Raw genomic sequence first — 26,409 nt, 5'->3', positions numbered from 1 at the left:
AATTTCTTTTAACAATATTACAAAATAATAATAATAATAATAATAATAATAATAATAATAATAATAATAATAATAATAATAATAATAATAATAATAATTTTAAGTACTTTCTTAAATGCAAAATAAGCAATAACGGCATCATTATCTTCATAAACAAATAATCATATGAATAGACAATTTACAATTAAATAAACTTACAAACAATAATATTGTTATCAAAATAAATAATAAATTAATTATTAATAAAAGATTATTAAATAAAATATTTCAAAAGTCAATAAAATATTAATAACAAAATATGAAAAAAATTAATTAGATAAAATAGTTCAAATAGAAAACACATTATAAATCACATTTATATTTATAAATATTTTTTCTTTTAGCTATATTAATTTTCAAGTTTTTTTTTTATTTAAATAATTTATATACATGATACATAATAGAAATTTATATATTACATTGACTTAATGATACATAAAAAAAATAGTTTATACTAAATAGTTTTTTTTTTTTCGGGTTGGACTTCCATTTGGAAGGTTGTGAGTTCGAGCCTCAGTGGAGGCGTTATTAGCTCTTTGTGTTTCAGTAGGTTGAGAAAGTATATGAACAGATATTACATTGTAATAGAGCTAGTAGCATTCAAAAAAAATGACACATAAAAAAATAAAATATTATTTAAAATTTTAATATACATAACTGAACCACAAAATATATTTCATATTAATTAATTAATCAAGTTAAATAGTTTCTATAATTAATTACATCATTATAAAAGCTCACAAAATAACACATATTATAAATATAAGTGCGTATTAAATTACATAGCTATAAACAATCGTTATGCGTTGGACCCGTGTCCAGCATGCTTGCTGGACACGGGTAACAGTGCCGTTAGGCACTGTTATCTTTTTTTTTTTTTTTTTTTTTTTTTTTTCAGACTACTTTGTTATAGGAGTATATGTTCATAATTTTATTACTATATGTTAATAATTGTACATTCATAACTCCATAACTGTACATTCATAACTCTATAACTGTACATTCATAACTCCATAACTGTACATTCATAACTCCATAATTGTACATTCATAATTTTTGAAGTTTTATGTTCACAATTTTAGAGCTCTATGTTCATAATTTTATCACTATATGTTCATAATTGTAAGTTCATAATGTTAGAACTCTTTGTTCATAATTCGATCAATAACTGTACATTCATAATTCCATACTGTAGATTCATAATCTCATAACTGTAGATTCATAACTCCATAACTGTAGATTCATAACTCTATAACTGTACATTCATAACTCCATAACTGTACATTCATAATCTTCGAAGCTCTATATTCACAATTTTAAAGCTCCATGATCATAATTTTATCACTATATATGTTCATAATTGTAAGTTCATAATGTTAGAGCTCTGTGTTCATAATTTCATAATTGCATAACTGTACATTCATAATGGCATAACTGTACGTTCATAACGGCATAACTGTACATTCATAATCCAAAAAAAAATAACGCCGTTAACGGCGTTAACGGCAAAACGCGCGCAATTTTTTTTTTTTTTTTAAAACTAAATGATGCATTTTTTTTTTTAAAAACGACGTTGTTTTGGGCCCGTGTCCACAATTCATTATGGACACGGGTCCAGGGCATAATTTGCCAGCTATAAATAGATGGGCTGGCTGCTTGTAAAAAGGCCGGCTTCTGGTCATAGAATCTCCACCTCATGACTTAGTATTACAACTACATGCCATGCTAACTAAACTACTTCATCTTTTGTTAATATATATATATATATATATATATATATATATATATATATATATAATACTTATACGTAAATATATAATCTATATATAAAAGAGGGTGAGGTGGGTTGGACATCCTCAAGGTGCCGACCTCGGAGCTTAGTATAGGACCTTCGAGGTGCGTTTGGCGTGAGACTTCTGAGGTGTCAAGCTCATCAAGACTCGGCCTTGGGCCTAAGTTTGTCGGGTTCGCTCCACTAGGTTATTTTGTTCCGTGCCTATTTGTAATATATCTATCACCAGTCCCCCACTCTCTGAGCGGTGAGAATTCATCAGTGAAAGAGAGTATTTTTGCTCCACGGCCTTGATCAACATGGTGCTATCCCTTTTATGTGCCTCATGTTTGCACCTTAACTTTTGCATTATGCAAATAAATCATACATTGCTCGGCGCACTGACACGTCCATGCATGCCATTGACTTTGGTCGCATTGGGGTGCCCCATACGGGTGTTATTCCATACTTTTTAACGAGCTCCAAGAACTTGATGAGTTTCCCGCTTTGCTTGGTCCGACCCCAAAGGTCTTGCTCCTATACTTGGCTAGGCTTGAGAACTTGAGCTCCAACCCCCACCTCAAGCTCCAACCTTCGCCTTGATCGAGCTTAAGAACCTAAGCTTCCAACTTTACCTTACTCAAGTTTGAGAGCATGAGCTCCACCCCTCGGCTTGAGCTCCAACCTTTGCCTTGGTGGAGCTTGAGTACCCGAGCTCTCAACTTTACCTTAGCCAAGTTCAAGAGCATGAGCTCCGCTCCTCAATCGGCTTGAGCTCCTCAACTTGGGCTCGAGACTAGTTTACTTGGGAGGTTGGACCTCAACCAGTTTTGTGTCATGGACTCAAAATAATGAAACTTTTTTCTTTTTAGTTTTTATGTTAGCCATTTTTTTGAGCAAGATTTTGCCTTGAACCAAAAGACTCTTCCGTTTGACGGTAGGCGAGGTGGGACCTTGTACCACCCCTAGGTACTAGTTACTTGGTTGAGGTCATTCGACCTTGGACCAAAAATTTTTCCGTTCAGCGATAGGCGAGGTCGGATCCCGTATCGCTCTTAGGGTACTAGTTATTTAGTCGAGGTCATTCGACTTTGTACCAAAAACTCTTCTTTTCGACGATAGGCGATGTCAGACCTCATGCTGCCCTAGAGTACTAGCCACCTCAATTGTAAGTTGCACACTTTTGTGTTATTCTTTAAACTAAAAAATTTTACGCAGTACTTTATTCAACCCCTCTCTCAAATTCTAGACTTTTAACTTGCCCAGTAGATGTAATTTTTGTGTACCAACATAAGTTGTAATTATATTTGTGTGCTCTGTTTTAATAGTCCAAGCCAATTAGACATTCTCAATTGAAGTGTGTGTTTCGTTCCAACTAAAATTTTAAATTGACAATTGGATTACTGCTCAACACGTACTCTTTATTAGAAAGAATATATATTCCAACGCACTTGAATTTTTAAAATAAAAAACACTGAGTATCAACTTTATAATACTTAATAGAGCCTTGCCAATTAATTAAGGATAACCATTAATGGTAGCACCGCCATCTACCATTAGTATGTGACCGGTAATAAATGAAGCTGCTGAAGAGCAAAGAAATGCCACTGGCCCAGAAACTTCAGTAGGCTCACCAGGACGACGTAATGCTGAACGATTGATTAGACCATTAACTCCTTCTTTCAACGTTATTGAATGTTGCTGCAATAATCAACATATTGAGGGTTTTAACCATTATTAAATTGTATATTCTATCTCCCATGAAACTCAAGAATAAAAAATTCAAAAAAGTGAGAGAGGAAAATGCACATATACTTACAATGACTGAATCAATAAGAGGCGTTTTGATAAGCGATGGTGCGACTGCATTGACACGAATGTTATCTTTTGCCCACTCGCATGCTAAATTTCTGGTCAATTGATTTATTGCTCCTATAATTAATTAAAAATCAATGATCAGATCGTCTAAATATTTTATTACTTTGTATTTGATGTGATTATTACCTTTACTGAGTGTATAGATAGAACCATCAGGTACTGCAACAAGCCCAGAAGCAGAAGAAGTAAACACTAAGCTTCCATTTCCAGAGGCTTTTAGTAAAGGGTATGCCATTTGAGATATGTGGAAAGCAGCTTCAACATTGGTGCCAATTTGAATTGACCAATCTTTCTCAGTAACATCTTCCATTTTTTTCATTATTGCCACACCTGCATTATTTATCTTGATTCCAAATGGTAATTAAATATATTAATTATTGATTAATAATAACAAGTTTATCTTAATTAATTTTTCTTCAACATAAATCACAACCTATATATGTGTTACAACTTACTAGGATGTTTAGCTTCCCATTGAAGTGATTACTAATGATCTTCATAAGCTTTTCACGCTCTTCTCGTATTGTTAAGTCACAGACCAATCCCGATACCTTATATCCTTTGTCATTCCACTTATGCAAACACCCGTCCAACTCTTCTGGTTCTAGTGCACATGTATAAACATATGCTCCAGAACTTGCAAGTTCTTCGACTATGGCAAGTCTAAAAATGATAAAAATAAAATAAAATTTACACACTATAAACGCATTAAAATTATAATAAAATATTTAAATTTAACATATATAAAATATATTCGAAATTCTCTTACCCTATACCTCGAGCACCACCAGTAACAAGGGCAGTCATGCCATTAAAACACCAAGATACCATAGTTGAAGCTAAAGTATAAAATTGTCTAAACTAATAAAGGAATTAGTGGTACTATAACACAAATAAGCTAGCTAGTATATAGTGTATTTATAGTTGGTGACTGGGTTGTTAAACATGTCAGTTTACACTAGACCCAACATGGTCAAAGGTTGTGGCAATTAAATTCCTCCTATTATAAAGAAAATGCTTGTAACGGTCTTGAAGTGGGGTCATGAATGAAGCATCATTCTATTATTGTATTATATTCTGATCGAGTCTGTAATATGAAAAAAAATTTATTATGATTTTTCTATGTGATTTGTAAATTATTTTTCTATATATAATTGTGGCAATCCCCAAGATACGTGGCTTGTAAATGATGTCAATTGGATTAGTCTACTCGACCCTACTTGATTTAATTGTGTCCATAACTTCCAAAAATATGCCAGCTGTTGAAAGGTACTACTAATATATAAGGTAGTGTTGGTCAATGGTTATGTTCAATTTGTTTACTTATTGTGACAAATACAAGTCTAGTCAATTTATTAACAAAGGATCACAAAGAAATAAATTAATTTAGATATGTTAATAGGTCATTTTTATTGAGAGTCAAACATATAAAACATTATAATTACCAAATTAATAGTCTAACCAACTTGATTGAGGTTGCAAAACGTAATTTTATAACTGTTTTATTACTAAAAGAATGTTTTGTAAAATAAACTAAGCAATATAGTAAAGTCCTGTTAAGGAACATAAGATCTTTTGTGACCAATTGTATTATTTTAACCAGGACTATGTGGTCTAATGGTACTCGGGTTGGACTTCCATTTGGAAGATTATGAGTTCGAGCCTCAGTGGAGGCGTTATTGGTTCTTTGTGTTTCAGTAGGTTGAGAAAGTATATGAACAGATACTATAATGTAATAGAGCCAGTAACTTTCAAAAAAAAAAGTATCATTTTATATTATTTAATTGTTATAGTACAACTTATTAGTTTATTGTCTCTTAGACAAATTTTAATTATTACCTCTTTTATATAGGTAAATATTTTAATATGTTTTAAGTTTATTTGCTTTATAAATAGTTTATTTGTTCAGAAATATATAGCTTTTAACAAATAGATAATTAGTCTTTGCAATTATAATTGGATTAAATATTGTCTAAATATACAAATAATTCAATCGCTAAATTAAAAAGGAATAAGGGTCAAATAGGCCACTGAACTGCACACCAGAGTGCAATTAAGTCATAGAACTCAAAAAGGGTAAATTATTGTGTGGACCATGAATATCAAGTACATTTTATATATATTAAAAGTACATTATTTTTGTATTGAAGGTACATTAAATAAAATAATGTACCCTTAGTATATTAAAAATGTACTTTAAAAAATGTACCTTATGTACATAAATATTGTACCTTTAGTATATTAAAAATGTACTTTTTATTTATGGTCCACACAATTGTGTAGACCATGGTCTATGCAATAATGATTGTTCCAAAACAATGCAATTAAGTCCCTGAATCACACAAAATCATGCAATTAGAATGACCTGGTTACCTGAAATGTCGGTTACCAATTTTAAAAATAATTTTTAAATATATTTTAAAATAAAATAATTAATTAAAATTATATTATAATAATAATAATTTTAAAAAAAAAAAAAAAAAAACAACTAGAATTGCCGGAGACGAATCGTCTCCGGTAGTCTTTGTCTCCAGCCACGGAGATTAAGACTTTCGTCTCCGGCCATGGAGACGAAGACTGCCGGAGATGATTCGTCTCCGGCAGTTCTAGTTTTTTGTTTTTTTGTTTTTTTTTTTAATTAATTAATTATTTTATTTAAAATTATATTTTTAAAATTAGTAACCGCCACGTTAGCACAATTTCAGGTTAATAGGTCATTTTAGACCTAATTACATGATTTTGTGTAGTTCAGGGACCCAATTGCATTGTTTTGGGGTTCGATGGCCTAATTGCACTTTGTTGTGTAGTTCGGTGGCCTATTTGACCCTTATTCCAATTAAAAATCGTCGTCTATTAAGTGACTTAGTATAACAAAATATATTGGAGGGTGGTTATTTAAAAAATCTCTGTCTATTAAGTGACATAGTATACCATTTATGTAGTAATGATTAGGGACGAAATTTGTAATTTTAGTATAACTCAGGAACGAAAAGTGCAATGTCAATGATAACTTAGGGACGAAAAGTAAGCATGACCAACACTCAGGGACGAATTCTACAATTACTATAATTCAGGGACAAAAAGTGCAACGCCAATAATAACTTAGGGACGCAAAATGAGCATGATCAGCACTCAAGGACAAATTCTACAATTACCATATAACTTAGAGACGAAAAATACAATTTTTTCTTATATTTATTATTAATTGATCAAATTAATTCATTATTCTTCCCTTATTTTCTTTGATATTATTTTTATAAACTTTTTAAATTTGATTTTTTATTTAATAATACTATTAAGTATTTATATACTCCGTAGTTTCTAAATATATAAATTTTTGAGTTAATTTCAATTAAATATTATTAATTGCATTAAACACATTAAATGAGTACAAGACTTTTGATTTAGTCATTTAGAACAGACAAAAAATATTTCAGCCTTAGAATAATTGAATAAACAACAAATTAGAGTGACGCATCGGTGAGGGACTGAGGGCATCCGAAATTTTTGGGCCAAGTATTACCACGTTTTTTAAAAACCCAAACCTCTACATAGATGACAAATCAGAGTGGCGCAGCGGAAGTGTGGTGGGCCCATAACCCACAGGTCCCAGGATCAAAACCTGGCTCTGATAAGAGAGCTTCTGTAAAGTTTTGGCCACGGATGGCTTTCGTCAGGCCCAAGAATACCACTCTTCTTTTTTTGGGCTTCGGTCCAGGCCCAAGTATTACCAGTTTTTTTTTTTTTTTTTTTTTTTTTTTTTTTTTTAATGCTTGGGGCTTTCTGAATATATATATATATATATATATATATATATATATATATATATATATATATATATATATATATATATATATATGAAAATCATTACAGCTAACCTATATTTTAGTTTTACCACCTAATATATCATCAAAGATACTCCGTACATATTATGGAAACATCTTTGTTATATTTTTCTATTAAATCACTTTTTAATATTCATCCATACATGCAGAATATTGTAAAATACTGTATAGAATATAAATGCACGGAAGTTTTACAGTGAAGGAAGCCGAAGCCTATAACATTCGTGAGGCTTTTAAGTTAGTTGAAAAATCTAGGAGTGGGACATGTGGATGTGAAAATTGACTCCCAAACAATTTTATTGCTATTTCTTCTTCACCTTTTTACTCTACTTTTGGTTTATTAGTAGCAGGCATTAAAAAAATTTCATCCCTGTTAGATGATGTAAATTTTCTTTTTGCTAAGTGACCTGCGAATTGTGCGACCTACATTGTTATTGGGACGTCGTTTCTGGGAAATAATTTGATGTACCACCCCATTTCCTTGTTCGATGCCCTTTCTGATGATTTAATGCATTGATTTCTTTTTTTTATTTTAAAAAAAAAAAAAACAAAAAAACATAAACACTGCCCCAAATTATAGATACAATTTAAAAAAGGGCCTAATTAATTACCCATAGACCTTTCCTGTGTTAGCCCAATTCATTACCCATCGGCTCACTAATAAAAATCCCATACGTTATGCCATGGAACCGTGTTCACCATTCATGGTGAACACGGTTCCAACGGTGTTAGTACACCGTTATTTTTTATTCATTTTTCTTAATTAATTGCGTGACTTTTCTTCTTTATTTTCACATTTTGCAGTTTCACTTTAATTTGAGGTGAACAAAGATTTCGGACATTCATAAATTATGAATTCATGCCTGCACATTCACTTTGGAATCATGCCTACACATTCTCGTCCGAAATCACGGACATTCATAAATTATGAATCCATGGCTGCACATTCACTTTGGAACCATGCCTACACATTCACTTTGGAACCATGAGATTATGAATTTTCTGTTATAAGATTATGAATTTTCTGTTATGAGATTATGAATTTTCAGTTATGAGATTATGAATTTTCTGTTATGAGATTATGAATTTTCAGTTATGAGATTATGAATTTTCTGTTATGCGATTATGAATTTTCTGTTATGAGATTATGAATTTTCATTACATTCATAATTTCAGACATTCATAAATTATGAATTCATGCCTGCACATTCACTTTGGAACCATGCCTACATATTCCCGTCCGAAATCACGGACATTCATAAATTATGAATCCATGCCTGCACATTCACTTTGAAACCATGCCTACACATTCACTTTGGAACCATGAGATTATGAATTTTCTGTTATAAGATTATGAATTTTCTGTTATGAGATTATGAATTTTCAGTTGTGAGATTATGAATTTTCTTATGCGATTATGAATTTTCATAAAATTCATAATCTCATAACAGAAAATTCATAATTTGATCAAACGCGCGCCGTTAACTCCACATCCGCGAAATATTTTTTTGCCTAAAAACGACGTCGTTTTGCCTTGTGTTCACCATTCTCGGTGAACACGATTCCATGGTATAATTTGCGTAAAAATCCAAAGCCTAAGCCAAACCCTAACGCTTGTTCGGACTTCGGACAGGAAGACCACAAGCCCCTTCTCTCTCTCTGTGATCTGTCCGTACGCTCTCATCTCTCTCTAAAACTATATCTCAAATTTCATTCAATCCCTTCCCTTCTCCGGCTTTAAATTTCAAAAATCTCCAACGGATTAAATTTTTAAGTCGGCGCCGAAGGTCGGCTACTCGGCTATTTATTTAGGTTTTCCTATTTCCGATTGCTCTGTCTCGGCTATAGAGGAGGGCAGAGAAGGGAAGCAGAGGAGGGGCCATTAATGGATTCGGAAGAATTGGAAGGAACTTCTTGAGGTGCTGGCATGGAAGGAAGGATTCTCCCCTTGATGTCATTGCCATCAACGACACGGAGGTGTCAAGCAGGCCTCTCACCTTCTCAAATACGACTCCACCTTTGGCATCTTCGACGCCGACGTCAAGCTGTCGGTGACGACTCCATCTCCGTCGATGGCAAGGTCATCAAAATCGTATCCAGCCGCAATCCCCTCAACCTCCCTTGGGGGTAATATTTTATCGTATTTTATTATTTTAATTCTACTCTACATTCCCAGAGGGGCGCAGTCTTTCTACAATCCAGTTGACATTATATTTGTATATAATCTTATTCTTTATATAATTGATCAGGTTGAACTGAAGAGGCTATGTTTGAAGAATTAAACAGAGAAGCGGATTAGAAATTAACAGGTAAATCACCTTCTGTCATTAATACTTTTTGATTAATGAATTTGAACTTCTCTGTGGTAGGATCATGGTATAATGGTAGTAATCTTTGATGTTTACTGTATACAACCATTGTCTGTTATTGAAAATATAGTATACGAGTGTGAAAAGGATGCTATAGTAGGCTTACTCTTTCCCTCACCCTTGCTTGTGTCTACTATGAATAGTCTTGTTTCACTCTCCCCTTATGTAGCTATTTGGCTTGAATTGCAGAAAAGAAAGAAACAGGAAGCTACCTCCAGTCTGCGTGCATGCAACAATATATTATCAATGTGCTCGGTAAGCTTTTCAACTATGTATTACAATTAGCCTCTGTTTATGGGTTGCGAACTACAGGAACCTTTATGGTGAATACTTTGCTTCTTAACCTGATAACCTATGCAAACTAATATTTTTTGTGCTTGACAGCGGGTGGAAATGTTCATGACTGCACTAAGAATGATTTTCAAGTGTTCTTTTTAGTTTTTAAAATGATTTTCAGGTGTTCTTTTTTGTTCTTAAAATGATTTTCAAGTGTTCTTTTTTATTCTTAAAATGATTTTCAAGTGTTATTTTTATTTTTTAAATTGATTTTAAAGTGTTATTTTTAGTTTTAAAAATGATTTTCAAGTGTTCTTTTTAGTTTTAAAAATGATTTTCAAGTGTTCTTTTTAGTTTTAAAAATGATTTTCAAGTGTTATTTTTATTTTTAAAAATGTTTTCAAGTGTACTTTTTAGTTTTTTTTTTTTTAGTTTTTTAGTTTTTTAGTTTTTTAGTTTTTAGTTTTTTTTTTTTTTTTTTTTTAATTTTAAAATGATTTTCAAGTGTTTTTAGTAGTTTTTAAAATGATTTTAAAGTATTCTCTTTTTAAAAATGATTTTCAAGTGTTCTATTTAGTTTTTAAAAGGATTTTCAAGTGTTCTTTTTGGCTTTTAAAATAATTTTCAAGTGTTCTTTTTAGTTCTTAAAATAATTTTCAAGTGTTCCTTTTAGTTTTTAAAAATGATTTTCAAGTGTTCCTTTTAGTTTTTAAAAATGATTTTCAAGTCTGCTCTTTAGTTTTAAAAATGATTTTCAAGTCTTCTCTTTAGTTTTTAAAATAATTTTCAAGTGTTTTTCTTAGTTTTAAAAATGCTTTTCAAGTGTTCTCTTCGTGCAGTCACCTGAATCCATGCATTCTATTTTTTGAAACCCTGCAATAAGTGCTAAGAACATCATATTCTTGGACTGGTATATTGAATTTATTTTGTAACATTCTGGAATCTGGCTAATTTTTTCTTTATCATTCCTCAGGATTAGCGCTACTCAAAGTTGAAACCATTCTTGCAGAAGGTATGCTCCTGCTTGTTTTGAATCCTTTAATTCTGCATTCTGCTCTACGTACACACTCGTAGAAAGAGCAATTATTCTTGCATGCGGCTATTTCCACTGGATCTAGACAGGTTACATCGTCCTCCTTTTGATTTCTTTGTTTATTTGGCCTTTTCTTTGTTTGTCCTCTCTTGGCCAGTTTTTTCCGGTGTAGATTGACGTAGAGCCGGCTTAGTGTGGGGTGATGTTTGTTGGGTTGCGGCGGAGTGAGTTCACCAAGGCCTATGTCTTCTCAAATCGTTTGGGCGGTGTTGGCTTTCCGGAGACAACTGTGTGGTCGCTTGCCAAAAAGCGTTGTTGACTTGTCACTGGAGGTCCTACCTTACTCTGGTGATGTAAATCTTTAAGGTGTTATTTGAATCCTCAAGCAATATTCTCGAGTCCATTTTATTTCAAGACGACCAATCAACCTCAGTTGGAATTTGTCATGCATATGGATAATTTGTATTTCTGGAATTGGTTATAATCTCGAGTCTATCAATTGTTTCTCTTTGAATAATTTGTATTTCTGGCAAACTATGGAAATGAATAAATGGTATGTTTTTTGCAGTGGATTAATTCTGAAGAAGCTGGATAAGGAATTGGAGAGGTCCCTTCTGCATTCATATCGCAAGGTATAACTGGATTACTTCTACAGGCCTTTTTTGTCAAAAAGTGAATGATCCGACTACTATTTAAAGAACCAGACCAATTATCCCTTGACTGCTTTCTTTAAATAATACTGAATTCCAAATGATTGTGTTTGGTAACATTTCAATGCAAAGTAGAATAAATTAATGATGAAATCTGAACTAAAAATTTGTCAAATTTTGACCCTCCTAAAATGAACTGAATCTTTGCAAATGCAATGGGATACAAGACAATGTTGGGAGTCAATCGGGTATTTGATTTAAAACCTGTGTACATAAAAATCATTAAGGAGCTTTTGTGAGGCTCGACTTTTATGGGTTTATGTTAAGGTTTTATTTATTAAAGCAGTACAAAGGATAATAATCTTTCAGCATTGAATTGTAAGATTGTAGCTTCTGTCGTATATGTGTTGAAGTGTGTCTTCTTCTCGTGGTGTACCTATCAGCTACATAGAACAAGATAAATCAGAATCTGGGATGATTTTGAATTTTTATGTTATTTCAAGTGCATGCTGTTATAGTGGCGTAACTGCACTCCCTTTCCTGCTTGTTTGATGTGTACATAGTTCTGATGGCTTCTCAACTATGTGGTTATACAGGATCTGACAACTCAAGTTTCTGCTGAAACTGATGCAGTTTTCACTCTTACCAAAAGTTGTTTCTCTACTTTATTTACAGAATTACAGGTTAGTCACCTTTTTCATTTTTCAATTTTGTTGTTATATTTCTAAAATTTCTTTTTGAGTTATTTTTAGCGTTATTTTAGTGTTCTTTTTAGTTTTTAAAATGATTTTTTCAAGTGTTATTTTTAGTTTTAAAAATGATATTCAAGTGTTCTTTTTAGTTCTTAAAATGATTTTCAAGTGTTTTTTTAAGTTTTTAAAATGATTTTCAAGTGTTCTTATTATTTTTAAAAATGATTTTCAAGTGTTCTTTTTAGTTTTAAAAATGATTTTCTAGTGTTATTTTTATTTTTAAAAATGATTTTCAAGTGTTCTTTTTATTTTAAAAATGATCTTCATGTGTTATTTTTATTTTTTAAAAATGATTTTCAAGTGTTATTTTTAGTTTTTAAAATGATTTCAAGTGTTTTTATTAGTTTGTAAAATTATTTTCAAGTGCTCTTGTTAGTTTTTAAAATGATTTTCAAGTATTCTCTTTAGTTTTTAAATGATTTTCAAGTGTTCTGTTTAGTTTTTAAAATGGTTTTCAAGTATTCTTTTTGGCTTTTAAAATAATTTTCAATTGTTCTCTTTTGTTCCTAAAATAATTTTCAAGTGTTTCTTTTTAGTTCATAAAATGATTTTCAAGTTTTCTCTTTAGTTTTTAAAATGATTTTAAAGTTTTCTGTTTAGTTTTTAAAATGATTTTCTAGTGTTTTTCTTAGTTTTAAAAGTGATTTTCAAGTGTTTTTCTTAGTTTTAATAGTGATTTTCAAGTGTTCTTTTTTGTTTTATAAATTATTTTCAAGTGTTTTGTTTGGTTTTAAAAATGATTTTCTAGTGTTTCTAGTCTTCATGCAGTCACCTGAATCCATGCATTATATTTTTTTGAAACCCTGCATTGAGGGCTAAGAACATCATTCTTGAACTTAGTATATTGAATTTATTTTGTAACATTCTGGAATCTGGCTAATTTTTTCTTTATCATTCCTCAGGATGAGCGCTGCTCAAAGTTGAAAATTTATCCAATCTTGCAGAAGGTATGCAGCTGTTTGTTTTGAATCCGTAAATTCTGCATTCTGCTCTACCTCCTACACACTCTAACTGTTCATCCAGTGAAATGTTTACTTAAGTAATACTATTCATGTATTCAGCATACTTCTGAGTGTACATAGTTCTGATGGCTTCTCAACTATGTGGTTATACAGGATCTGACAACTCAAGTTTCTGCTGAAACTGATGCAGTTCCACTTTTACCAAAAGTTGTTTCTCTACTTTATTTACAGAATTACAGGTTAGTCACCTTTTTCATTTTTCAATTTTGTAGTTATATTTCTAAAATTTCTTTTTGAGTTATTTTTAGCGTTATTTTAGTTTTCTTTTTAGTTTTTAAAATGATTTTTTCACGTGTTATTTTTAGTTTTAAAAATGATATTCAAGTGTTCTTTTTAGTTCTTATAATGATTTTCAAGTGTTTTTTTAAGTTTTAAAAATGATTTTCAAGTGTTATTATTTTTAAAAATGATTTTCAAGTGTTATTATTTTTAAAAATGATTTTCAAGTGTTCTTTTTATTTTAAAAATGATCTTCATGTGTTATTTTTATTTTTTAAAAATGATTTTCAAGTGTTATTTTTAGTTTTTAAAATGATTTCAAGTGTTCTTATTAGTTTGTAAAATTATTTTCAAGTGCTCTTGTTTGTTTTTAAAATGATTTTCAAGTATTCTCTTTAGTTTTTAAATGATTTTCAAGTGTTCTGTTTAGTTTTTAAAATGGTTTTCAAGTATTCTTTTTGGCTTTTAAAATAATTTTCAAGTGTTCTCTATCGTTCCTAAAATAATTTTCAAGTGTTTCTTTTTAGTTCATAAAATGATTTTCAAGTTTTCTCTTTAGTTTTTAAAATGATTTTAAAGTTTTCTCTTTAGTTTTTAAAATGATTTTCTAGTGTTTTTCTTAGTTTTAAAAGTGATTTTCAAGTGTTCTTTTTTGTTTTATAAATTATTTTCAAGTGTTTTGTTTGGTTTTAAAAATGATTTTCTAGTGTTTCTAGTCTTCATGCAGTCAGCTGAATCCATGCATTATATTTTTTTGAAACCCCGCATTGAGTGCTAAGAACATCATTCTTGGACTTAGTATATTGAATTTATTTTGTAACATTCTGGAATCTGGCTAATTTTTTCTTTATCATTCCTCAGGATGAACGCTGCTCAAAGTTGAAAATTTATCCAATCTTGCAGAAGGTATGCAGCTGTTTGTTTTGAATCCGTAAATTCTGCATTCTGCTCTTCCTCCTACACACTCTAACTGTTTATCCAGTGAAATGTTTACTTAAGTAATACTATTCATGTATTCAGCATGTAAGTGGAGCACAAGAATCATCTTTGTTGCCATAATATGCATTTTCAGTTTTCAGATCTATCTCGAGAGAATTCCGAGAAAACTTGAAGTTGATGCTTTTGCTGAAGAACTAAAACAATACAATGTTTTCTTGTATTTGGTGCAAGTACTGTTAATATTTATATGATTTCAAGTGCCTAAAATCTAATTCTTAACCTAATTGTTACACAAGCAAGCCCTTCTGCTAACTTACTGTTCTGGGTCGTGCTATGATTGAGCATAACCTACTGAGTGCTAGCAAACTTTATACAAATATAAGGTAAGAGGCAACGGGATAATACTATTTTCTTTCATACCATTGTTTTTAAGATTTCCCCTTTGTTGTTTCCAGTTTCCCTATTATTGCTTTGTTACTGCTCATTGGATGTTGCTAATAACTTTGTCCTTGTTCATTGGGCAGCTTTGATGAGTTGGGCACACTGTTGGGAATTCCTCCTCAAAAGGTACCACACTTTCTTCAAACAGTTCTGTTAAATTATAGAACATCATTAATTGGCTTGTAGTTAGATGTTTCAAGTTTGTTTATAATGGAGACGGCCAAGCTCAATCCTCATGGTCTCTTATATTTCTTTTTTAGATACAATGCTCTGCTGAAGAAATTTGCGCTTTGAGTTTTCTTATGATTTTCAGATAAGACTCTCGGATAATTTTCTCTTTTTTATTGTACATTATGTTTTTATTTGGTGTTCTTTCTACACATTTTTAGGTTTTGTTGTGTAATTTCATAGTTCATTTTTCATTTCTATACTTGTATTTCTAAAATTTCCTTTTTGAGTTATTTTTAGATTTTCTTTTTAGTTTTTAAAATGAATTTCAAGTGTTCTTTTTAATGTTTAAAAATGAATTTCAAGTGTTCTTTTTTGTTCTTAAAATGATTTTCAAGTGTTCTTTTTTGTTCTTAAAATGATTTTCAAGTGGTTCTTTTTACTTTTGAAAATGATTTTCAAGTGTTTTTATTAGTTTTGAAAATGATTTTCAAGTGTTTTTATTAGTTTTGAAAATGATTTTCAAGTGTTCTTTTTAGTTTTAAAAATGATTTTCAAGTGTACTTTTTGATTTTAAAAATGATTTTGAAGTGTTCTTATTAGTTTTTAAAATGATTTTCAAGTATTCTCTTTAGTTTTTAAAAATGATTTTCAAGTGTTCTATTTATTTTTTTAAATGATTTTTAAGTCTTCTTTTCTCTTTAGTTAAAATGATTTTCAAGTGTTCTTTTTAGTTTTTAAAATGATTTTCATGTCTTCTCTTTAGTTTTTAAAATGATTTTCATGTCTTCTCTTTAGTTTTTAAAAATGATTTTCAAGTGTTTTTCTTAGTTTTAAAAATTATTTTCAATGTGTTTTGTTTGATTTTAAAAATGATTTTCAAGTGTTTCTAGTCTTCATGCATTCACCTGAATCCATGCATTCTATTTTTTGAAACCCTGCATTGAGTGCTAAGGATATCATTTTTGGACTGGTATATTGAATTTATTTTGTAACATTCTGGAATCTGGCTAATTTTTTCTTTTATCATTCCTCAGGATGAGCGCTGCTCAAAGTTGAAAATTTATCCAATCTTGCAGAAGGTATGCAGCTGTTTGTTTTGAATCCGTAAATTCTGCATTCTGCTCTACCTCGTATACACTCTAACTGTTCATCCAGTGAAATGTTTGCTTAAGTAATACTGGTATATTCATGTATTCAGCATGTCAGTGGAGCACAAGAATCATCTTGGTTGCCATAATATGCATTTTTCACTTTCCAGGTAATCAGGTCTATCTTGAGAGAATTCTGAGAAACCTGAAATTGATGCTTTGGCTAAAGAACTAAAACCATACCGGATTTTCTTTTATTTGGTTTAAGTACTGTTAATATTTATGTGATTTCAAGTGCCTAAAATCTTATTCTTAACCTAATTGCTTCAACAACGCACTTTGGATACATAACACTTCTACGATAACGGTTTTATTTATCCGTTGTCTTTGTTAGTTTCTTTTTTTAAATGACGACAACCAAACCTCTTCCTGTCGCCGTCGCTCCTCCACCAAAGTCGTCACCTCTTCCTAACTCCGTCACTGTCGCCGTCTACGTCTCTGTTGCACTACATGTTACTCAAATCTTAAACCGTAATTCTTAAATTTCTAATTCCATTTATCCCTATCTCATAATTTCATTAAGTCCTAAATCCCTATGTCAAGTATTCTATAAAAACTTGTGTTGTGACAGTAAATGACTTTTAAGGACAGTTATCAAGGAGGTTGAAACTCGGGTAAGATTTTCTTTTAAGAAAAACACTCTATAAGATGTTTTTAAGAGGTTAGACATCATTGATTAATTATTTCTTTCATGTTGATTTTAAGTTCAATAAATAGTTGAGTTTTTTTTTTTTTTTTTTTTTTTGTTGGTTACTTTAACCTGTATTATATTTTAATAGTTTTGCAGGGAGAAAAATTCCTGGGCTGATCTTAATATTGATAGATTTTCCAAGGTATTTCCCCACCTCCAACACACTCAAACATATGTTAACATATTAATTGATAATCTCTTTTAATTGTATTACCTATTAGTGTCTACTCTTGATTCATCGTTCCCCTTTAGTAATTTTGATTTCCCTGATTTTTAGTATGCTTTTTGATCGATATTTGTGTTCCTTGACATGTCTGAACAATTTTTCTATCTGGAAGATGCCATTTCCACTTCTAGTTCTGTAGCAGAAGCTACTCGACATTTTGATTACCTTTTGTATTTATTTACACATGTGAATGGTAGTCACTCTAATGCTGCATAAATTTGTCTATTTGTTTTACTGGAGATCCATACAAGACACTTTTTGGAGCTAGACTTGTGAGTAGAGCTTATTACAACGTGTTTATTAACTTCAATTTAAGCCAGTCTGTTTGTATATTGTACGACTTTTTTGATTGTGTTGTTTTTGTTTTCAGAACTATGAGACGACTGAAAACAGAAATCAAAAGGGAATTTGAGGGATATGGTCCTATCAAGAGGGGGGTAGGGTATTACGGGGAACCCATTGTGGGGCTTAAGTTTCTGACATTGGGTTGGTAAGGTGATGTTTTATGGTGGGATTGCATTGCTGTTCCATAAATTTTATGCATAGTTCCTATTTTGTTACTGCCCATCCCAACTCCCAAGTCATCTGCTTTCTGATGTGTCCTATATTCTAACAGGAATTCTATTTACACCACCCTAATTACTATTTAGTATTTACACCACTCTTTGATAGGTGTGCTGGCTTTATAGGTGATAGAAAATTGATATTTGCACCACTTCATTAACATTAGTCAAACATTATATTTTTATTTAAAATATTTAATATTTATTTTTATTTAAAAATCAAAACATAAAAAAAAAATAGGTGAAAAGGCGAAGGATTGTATTTTTTTTTTTTAAATGGCAATCTGAGTCGCCTTCTCCGGTGAGAAGGCAACGGAAGACGAGTGGTTGTCGTTGATGTTGTTAAAATTAACTCTAAATTTTATATATATTAATATTGAACATAATATTACAAAAAAGTTTAATTGTAAATAACTTCAATTAAATATTATTAATTGCATTAAACATGTAAAATGAGTACAAGACTTTTGATTTAGAACAGACAAAAAATATTTCAACCTTAGAATAAACAACAAATTACAGGGCGTTTGGTTGGAGGGGTTTTAAATTCCCTTCTCACTTAATTCCCACCTAATTCCAAAGGCCATTAAATTCTGTAGTTTGGTTGGAGGGAATTGCAATTCCATGGAATTGCAATTCCCCCATTTTCATGGAATTAAAATCCCATGTCCCTCCTGGGATTTTAATTCCTGGAAAAAAAAAAAGATAGTGATGAGTCAAAATTACCCTTTTCTTTTTTAACTTAAAATTAATGTCTAACAACAATAATGGACATTTTTGACTTTATATTACTTATTTCCTTTCAATTCCCATGTATACCAAACATTGGAATTGAAATTTCCAGTAATTCTATTCCAGTCAACCAAACACTGAAATTTAAATTCTCACTTTATTCCCGGTAATTCAACTCCTATGGAATTACAATTCCTTTCCCACATAATTCCCCCCTTCCAACCAAACGCCCTTTTAGAGTGGCGCATCGGTGAGGGCTTCCGAAAATTTTGGGCCCAAGTATTATCATGTTTTTGTTTTTTTAAATCCAAACCTCTAAATAAATAAATCAAAGTGCGAAAGCGTGGTGAGCCCATAACCCACAGGTCTCATAATCAAAACCTGGCTCTGACAAAAGAGCTTCGGCAGTTTTTTGGCCACGGTTGGCTTTTGTCAGGCCTAAGAAATACCACTCTACTTTTTTTGGGCTTGGGTCCAGGCCCAAGTATTACCAATTTTTTTTTAATTTATTATTTAGATGCTTGGGGCTCTCTGAATATATATATATATATATATATATATATATATATATATATATATATATATATATATATATGAAAATTAGTTTTACCACCTAATATATCACCAGAGATACTCCGTACATATTATGGAAACATCTTTGCTATATTTTTCTATTAAATCACTTTTTAATAGTCATTCATACATGCAGAATATTGTACAATACTGTATACAATACAAATGCATGGAAGCTTTACAGTTAAGGAAGCCGAAGCCTATAGCATTCGTGAGGCTTTAAGTTAGCTGAAAGATTTGAGAGTGGGACATGTGGATGTGAAAATTACTCCCAAATAGTCTTCAATGCTATTTCTTCTTTACCTTTTTACTCTACTTTTGGTTTATTAGTAGCAGACCTTAAAGAAATTTCATCCCTATTAAATGATATAAATTTTCTTTTTGCTAAGCGGCCAGTGAATCGTATGGCCCACACTGTTGCTAGGGACGTCGTTTTTATGTCAGGTGGCGAGGAATGATTTGATGTATTATCCCATTTCCTTGTTCGATGTCTTTATGATGATTTAATGCATTGATTTGTTCTTTAAAAAAAAACAAAAAAAAAAAAAAAACCAAAAAAACATAAACACTACCCCAAATTATAGATACAAATTAAAAAATATATATTAATTTGTACAAACCCGGCAAGCAAATGCATTGATTTGTTCTTTAATGCATTGATTTGTCGTTTTTTTTTTTTTTTTTTTTTTTTTTTTGTTTTTTTCACTTCATTATTTTTATGGTGTGTGGCTTTTTAAATTTTAGATTGTTGAAAATGCTAGAGGGGCAGGTTTCCCCTCCTTTCCCTAATTTTGCCACTGGGTGTGGGATAGGTACCTACATTGTGCACATTGATTTTGCCTTGGATATGAAATTCTTAATGTAGAATAGTCTGATTTTGTGTACTGATTGCATGCTATTTAATTTTATCTTGCCAATAGGTTTCTGATGCGGATCATATTATGCGGTTCATATCTTGCCTCTGTATGGCCATTCCCTTTTTCAAGGTATACCACTTAAGCATTTGAATATTTGACAGTCTCCAATTTGTTTCTGCATTCAGTTACCTCTTAATGTATTTATTTTAGAGGAGAGCATCAAGCAGCAAGTTTCTTAACTATCTGAACAAGCAAATTTTTCCTGTTTTTGACAAGGTACTGGTTGAGTGACATAATCTATGTTTCTCATTTTGTTTAAATAATATGATAATTAGGGATACTTCATTTATTTTTCTTTTTATTTCTGCATTGCCAATTACCTCTGTTATATAATCTGTGTTCCTATTTGAAATGTTTTATGAAAGCCGCTTAATGAATTTCCGTTTTGGAGATAAAACATATTATGATGTTTATGTGCTCGTAATTATTTAATGCTGAAATGTTATTTTATGATGTAAATTGGCTTTCACAAGGCCTTGTTCAGCAACTACAAATCTACAATACATCTTGTAGAACTTCCTGTATTTTCATAATTCAATTTTTGTTTTTTCTTTTCTTCATCTTGGATTATTTCGGAACTATTAGATGCAAGTAATACTTTTATATATTCTGCTTTCAGAAGAGCAAAAGTTGGATTTAACCCACAAGATTCTCATCAGCTTCTTCCATCCATTGTTCGGCTTCTAAAGGTATTGCCATAATGTGTGAAGGAGACTTGCATATTTGCTTGTTCCTCCTATGCGAATCTGCATGTTTGGTGCTTTGGCAGAGTTGAAATGGCAATTTTCTGTGATCATTTGACTTTGCTGTTTTCAAACTTTTTCTTCAATAATTACACAATGCTGTACCTGTTATTAAAAATGCATTCATGGAACTTGCGTTTTGAGATTAGTTATAGTAGTAGTCTTATTCATTGGACTTGCATATGGAATCCTTGCTGCTTGTTGGCTTTAGATGTGATCTACTGTTTCAATTTTTTTGTTTTGCCAATTCATTGGGCAGTTGTGTTCTTTGCACCTTTAGAATGCAATCCCTCAATTGTTGGTCTTTACTCACAGATCTTAGGTCTTTTAGGAGACAACAATATCTGTTTTTCTTCTATGCAGTTGCTATACCTTCATTTTTGTATTGGGATTCTAACATTCTCATTGAAACTTCCAATATCTGATTTTCCTCTCAGAAATACATGGTTCAGAGAAAGATTGAAGAAATAAACTTTACATATATTGAGTGCTTGTAGTATGCATTTCACCATCTGGCTCATAAGGTAAGAATCAAGCTTTTGCGCCCTTCTTTAGTGATTTGCTTTATATGTGTAGTCAAATGAATTTACATTCCGTTAATTTTATTATTTTTACAGACTCCTAATGCAACAAATAGTCTTTGCGGCTATAAGATTGTAACGGGTCAACCATCAGACCGGTTGGGGGAGGACTTCTCAGAGCAGTTAAGGTGCTATCTCCTTGTTTCTACTTCTTTTAAATATATAAAATTCTGACTTGTTCACCACAATTTCAAAGGGAGTGTTAGTGTTTTTGCTCTATATTACAGAAGATGATGGTTGGGTATATTGTGAACTCTGGCTCCTATAACTATCTTGGCCCGGAGTTATTTATTTGTGTGATGAATGTTTACTTCAATACAATTAGTGTTGAACATTTATCTCAGTTGTCATGAATGATCATCACTGACATGAACATTTGCCTTTGTCATCATGCTAGGCGAGATAGGGTTCATGATATTATTTGTGGAAGGATGACTAGAATAAACATTGCAATTCTGTTCTCATATGCAATCTTTTTAGTACTGTTGGCTGACATTATATATCTTCTTGTGCTTGACAGTTGGTGGAAATGTTCATGACTGCACTAAGAATGATTTTCAAGTGTTCTTTTTAGTTTTTAAAATGATTTTCAAGTGTTTTTTTTTTTTTTTTTTTTTGGTTCTTAAAGTGATTTTCAAGTGTTCTTTTTAGCTTTTAAAATGATTTTCAAGTGTTATTTTTAGTTTTTAAAATGATTTTCAAGTGTTCTTTTTAGTTTTAAAAATGATTTTCAAGTATTCTTTTTAGCTGTTAAAAATTATTTTCAAGTGTACTTTTTTTGTTTTGTTTTTTGTTTTTTTGTTTTTTAAATTTATTTTTAAAAAATGATTTTCAAGCGTTTTTATTAGTTTTTAAAATGATTTTAAAGTATTCCCTTTAGTATTAAAAATGATTTTCAAGTGTTCTATTTAGTTTTTAAAAGGATTTCCAAGTGTTCTTTTTGGCTTTTAAAATGATTTTCAAGTGTTCCTTTTAGTTTTTAGAAATGATTTTCAAGTGTTCCTTTTAGTTTTTTAAAATGATTTTCAAGTGTTCTTTTTAGTTTTTAAAATGATTTTCAAGTCTTCTCTTTAGTTTTAAAAATGATTTTCAAGTGTTCTCTTCGTGCAGTCACCTGAATCCATGCATTCTATTTTTTGAAACCCTGCATTGAGTGCTAAGACCATCATATTCTTGGACTGGTATATCGAATTTATTTTGTAACATTCTGGAATCTGGCTAATTTTTTTCTTTATCATTCCTCAGGATTAGCGCTACTCAAAGTTGAAAATTTATCCAATCTTGCAGAAGGTATGCTCCTGCTTGTTTTGAATCCTTAAATTCTGCATTCTGCTCTACCTCGTACGCACTCGTAGAAAGAGCGATTATTCTTGCATGCGGCTATTTCTACTGGATCTAGACAGGTTACATCATCCTCCTTTTGATTTCTTTGTTTATTTGGCCTTTTCTTTGTTCGTCCTCTCTTGGCCATTTTTTTCTGGTGTAGATTGACGAAGACCCGGCTGAGTGTGGGGTGCTGTTTGTCCGGTTGCGGTGGAGTGAGTACCAAGGCCGGCGTCTTCTCAAATCCTTCGGGCGGTGTTGGCTTTGCGGAGACAACTGTTTGCGGTCGCTTGCCAAAAAGCGTTGTTGACTTGTCACTGGAGGTCCTACCTTACTCTGGTGATGTAAATCTTTAAGGTGTTATTCGAATTCTCAAGCAATATTCTCGAGTCCATTTTATTTTAAGACAGCCAATCAACCTCAGTAAGTCATACAAATCCTGTTCAAATAGTTGGAATTTGTAATGCATATGGATTGAGTATTTACCTTTTCTGTACAGATTCTTCTCCACAAACTTTTGTTGCGAACTACAGGAACCTTTATGGTGGATGCTTTGCTTCTTAACCTGGTAACCTATGCAAACTATTATTTTTATGCTTTATTTCTTCTTGGCAGTACATCTAATATAATTGGTTGTATGTCTTACAGAACAAGTTGTAATGATGTATCCATGCAGGATGTGCACAATAAAATGAAAAATGGAATTGAAGTTGATGAGTCTCAACCTGCTTCACTTAACTATGCTCCTGTAAATACTTTGTCACCTAATTTTCCCGATACTGCTTTTTAATAATGAGTGCTAGATTTCCAGAATTAATATGTTGTCATCCCAGGCCAAGAGTCTCCCAGGACCACTGTCAAGGCAATTGCCCTACGCCCCTACTTGTAGCTTTGGAAGGTCTGTCAAGGCAATTGCCCTACGCCCCTACTTGTAGCTTTGGAAGGGAAGGTCAGTATTTTCTTTTCTCAGAAACCAATTTTCAAAATATTTTTGTGGCCCGCAATTTTCTTGTTGCATCTGCTGTCCTAACATAAAGGTATCTTTAATTGTCCATGATAATGATGATGATGATGATGATGATGATTAAAGAAAAAGGGATGACAACCTTGACATTTTTACTTCTGAACTCAATTGATTCTGTGACTCATTTCTGCTGTTTATATGGGAATTCCATACTTTGCATATGAGAACAGAATTGACATTATTAATCTTCTTGTGCTTGATAGCGGGTGGAAATGTTCATGAATGCACTAAGAGCTCTGGCAGAGGAAAGGTAGCAAAACGGGGTTCTATCAATTGTTTCTCTTTGAATCATTTGTATTTCTGGCGAACTATGGAAATGAATAAATGGTATGCTTTTTGCAGTGGATTAATTCTGAAGATGCTGGATAAGAAATTGGAGAGGACCCTTGTGCATTCATATCACAAGGTATCACTGGATTACTTCTACAGACACCTTTTTGTCAAAAAGTGAATGATCCGACTAGCTATTTAAAGAACCAGACCGATTATCCCTTGACTGCTTTAAATAATACTGAATTCCAAATGATTGTGTTTGGTAACATTTCAATGCAAAGTAGAATAAATTAATGATGAAATCTGAACTAAAAATTTGTCAAATTTTGACCCTCCTAAAATGAACTGAATCTTTGCAAATGCAATGGGATACAAGACAATGTTGGGAGTCAATCGGGTATTTGATTTAAAACCTGTGTACATAAAAATCATTAAGGAGCTTTTGTGAGGCTCGACTTTTATGGGTTTATGTTAAGGTTTTATTTATTAAAGCAGTACAAAGGATAATAATCTTTCAGCATTGAATTGTAAGATTGTAGCTTCTGTCGTATATGTGTTGAAGTGTGTCTTCTTCTCGTGGTGTACCTATCAGCTACACAGAACAAGATAAATCATAATCTGGGATGATTTTGAATTTTTATGTTATTTCAAGTGCATGCTGTCATAGTGGCTTGTAACTGCACTCCCTTTCCTGCTTGTTTGATGTGTACATAGTTCTGATGGCTTCTCAACTATGTGGTTATACAGGATCTGACAACTCAAGTTTCTGCTGAAACTGATGCAGTTTTCACTCTTACCAAAAGTTGTTTCTCTACTTTATTTACAGAATTACAGGTTAGTCACCTTTTTCATTTTTCAATTTTGTACTTATATTTCTAAAATTTCTTTTTGAGTTATATTTAGCGTTATTTTAGTGTTCTTTTTAGTTTTTTTTTTTTTTTTTAAATGATTTTTAAGTGTTCTTTTTAGTTTTAAAAATGATTTTCAAGTGTTATTTTTAGTTTTTAAAATGATTTTCAAGTGTTCTTATTAGTTTTAAAAATGATTTCCAAGTATTCTTTTTAGTTTAAAAATGATTTTCTAGTGTTATTTTTATTTTTTAAAATGATTTTCAAGTGTTCTTTTTATTTTTTAAAATGATTTTCATGTGTTATTTTTATTTTTTAAAAATGATTTTCAAGTGTTCTTTTTAGTTTTTAAAATGATTTTCAAGTGTTCTTATTAGTTTTTAAAATGATTTTCAAGTGTTCTGTTTAGTTTTTAAAATGATTTTTAAGTATTCTTTTTGGCTTTTAAAATAATTTTCAAGTGTTCTCTTTCGTTCTTAAAATAATTTTCAAGTGTTCCTTTTAGTTCTTAAAATGATTTTCAAGTTTTCTCTTTAGATTTTAAAATGATTTTAAAGTCTTCTCTTTAGTTTTTAAAATGATGATTTTCTAGTGTTTTTCTTAGTTTTAAAAGTGATTTTGAAGTGTTCTTTTTAGTTTTAAAAATTATTTCAAGTGTTTCTAGTCTTCATGCAGTCACCTGAACCATGCATTCTATTTTTTGAAACCCTGCATTGAGTGCTAAGAACATCTTTCTTGGACTGGTATATTGAATTTATTTTGTAACATTCTGGAATTTGGCTAATTTTTTCTTTATCATTCTTCAGGATGAGCGCTGCTCAAAGTTGAAAATTTATCCAATCTTGCTGAAGGTATGTTCCTGTTTGTTTTGAATCCGTAAATTCTGCATTCTGCTCTAACTGTTCATTCAGTGAAATATTTACTTGAAGTAATACTGGTATATTCATGTATTATTCAACATGTAAGTGGAGCACAAGAATCATCTTGGTTGCCAACTTGCCATAATAAGCATTTTCACTTTTCAGGTCTATCTAGAGAGAATTCCGAGAAAACTTGAAGTTGATGCTTTTGCTGAAGAACTAAAACCATACCATGTTTTCTTGTATTTGGTTTAAGCACTGTTAATATTTATATGATTTCAAGTGCCTAAAATCTAATTCTTAACCTAATTGATACACCAGCAAGCACTTCTGCTAACTTTACTGTTCTGGATCATGCTATGATTGAGCATAACCTACTGAGTGCTAGCAAACTTTATACAAATATAAGGTAAGAGGCAACGGGATAATACTATTTTCTTTCATACCATTGTTTTTAAGATTTCCCCTTTGTTGTTTACAGTTTCCCTATTATTGCTTTGTT

At 31.3% G+C, this 26,409-nt stretch overlaps 2 protein-coding genes, 4 long non-coding RNA genes and 1 other non-coding gene across 9 annotated transcripts; 6 read left to right on the top strand and 1 right to left on the bottom strand.

The window, feature by feature from the left end:
• Positions 1-3,225: 3,225 nt before the first annotated feature.
• Positions 3,226-4,579, bottom strand: LOC109158840 (tropinone reductase 1-like). Its single transcript, XM_019306734.1, has 5 exons — positions 4,458-4,579; positions 4,144-4,351; positions 3,815-4,031; positions 3,630-3,742; positions 3,226-3,511 (listed from the first exon to the last, which is right to left on the bottom strand). The coding sequence occupies exons 1-5, from the start codon at positions 4,517-4,519 to the stop codon at positions 3,329-3,331; spliced, it is 783 nt and encodes a 260-aa protein (XP_019162279.1). The 5' UTR covers positions 4,520-4,579; the 3' UTR covers positions 3,226-3,328.
• Positions 4,580-7,250: 2,671 nt separating this feature from the next.
• TRNAM-CAU lies at positions 7,251-7,322 on the top strand. The gene has a single exon. It is a non-coding gene; the product is annotated as a tRNA-Met (tRNA).
• Positions 7,323-9,174: 1,852 nt separating this feature from the next.
• On the top strand, positions 9,175-12,014 carry LOC109159286. 3 transcript variants are annotated; one of them, XR_002050537.1, is made up of 6 exons: positions 9,175-9,660; positions 9,783-9,842; positions 10,092-10,157; positions 11,152-11,190; positions 11,369-11,543; positions 11,780-12,014. It is a non-coding gene; the product is annotated as an uncharacterized LOC109159286 (long non-coding RNA). The 3 variants fall into 3 exon arrangements; XR_002050536.1 differs by having other exon boundaries at positions 11,369-11,577; XR_002050535.1 differs by lacking the exon at positions 11,369-11,543.
• A 3,088-nt stretch (positions 12,015-15,102) lies between these two features.
• Positions 15,103-16,639, top strand: LOC109159285. Its single transcript, XR_002050534.1, has 3 exons — positions 15,103-15,176; positions 15,318-15,360; positions 16,604-16,639. It is a non-coding gene; the product is annotated as an uncharacterized LOC109159285 (long non-coding RNA).
• Positions 16,640-20,081: 3,442 nt separating this feature from the next.
• LOC109159288 lies at positions 20,082-20,471 on the top strand. The gene is made up of 3 exons (XR_002050539.1): positions 20,082-20,150; positions 20,259-20,324; positions 20,406-20,471. It is a non-coding gene; the product is annotated as an uncharacterized LOC109159288 (long non-coding RNA).
• A 411-nt stretch (positions 20,472-20,882) lies between these two features.
• LOC109159287 lies at positions 20,883-21,703 on the top strand. Its single transcript, XR_002050538.1, has 3 exons — positions 20,883-20,944; positions 21,436-21,522; positions 21,616-21,703. It is a non-coding gene; the product is annotated as an uncharacterized LOC109159287 (long non-coding RNA).
• A 1,740-nt stretch (positions 21,704-23,443) lies between these two features.
• LOC109158746 (E3 UFM1-protein ligase 1 homolog) lies at positions 23,444-26,162 on the top strand. Its single transcript, XM_019306644.1, has 8 exons — positions 23,444-23,470; positions 23,579-23,650; positions 23,792-23,851; positions 24,130-24,176; positions 24,269-24,332; positions 24,947-25,033; positions 25,854-25,898; positions 26,073-26,162. Exons 1-8 carry the CDS (start codon positions 23,444-23,446, stop codon positions 26,160-26,162), a joined length of 492 nt encoding a protein of 163 aa, XP_019162189.1.
• Positions 26,163-26,409: the final 247 nt, after the last annotated feature.

The sequence above is a fragment of the Ipomoea nil genome, unplaced genomic scaffold, assembly GCF_001879475.1.
Source record: "Ipomoea nil cultivar Tokyo-kokei standard unplaced genomic scaffold, Asagao_1.1 scaffold2826, whole genome shotgun sequence".
NCBI classification, from domain to species: domain Eukaryota; kingdom Viridiplantae; phylum Streptophyta; class Magnoliopsida; order Solanales; family Convolvulaceae; genus Ipomoea; species Ipomoea nil.
This window is presented reverse-complemented; position numbering and strand designations above follow the sequence as displayed.

Bases quoted from the DNA above. Each gene is read 5' to 3' on its own strand.
- LOC109158746 (XM_019306644.1), top strand. From the start codon at position 23,444: ATGGTGGATGCTTTGCTTCTTAACCTG. The intron at 24,177-24,268 runs GTAGCAAAACGG...TGCTTTTTGCAG, and splicing joins AGAGCTCTGGCAGAGGAAAG to TGGATTAATTCTGAAGATGC. The intron at 25,034-25,853 runs GTTAGTCACCTT...ATCATTCTTCAG, and splicing joins CTTTATTTACAGAATTACAG to GATGAGCGCTGCTCAAAGTT.
- LOC109158840 (XM_019306734.1), bottom strand. From the start codon at position 4,519: ATGGTATCTTGGTGTTTTAATGGCATGACTGCCCTTGTTACTGGTGGT. The intron at 4,032-4,143 runs GTAAGTTGTAAC...TTTGGAATCAAG, and splicing joins ATGGGAAGCTAAACATCCTA to ATAAATAATGCAGGTGTGGC. The intron at 3,743-3,814 runs GTAATAATCACA...AATTAATTATAG, and splicing joins TATCTATACACTCAGTAAAG to GAGCAATAAATCAATTGACC.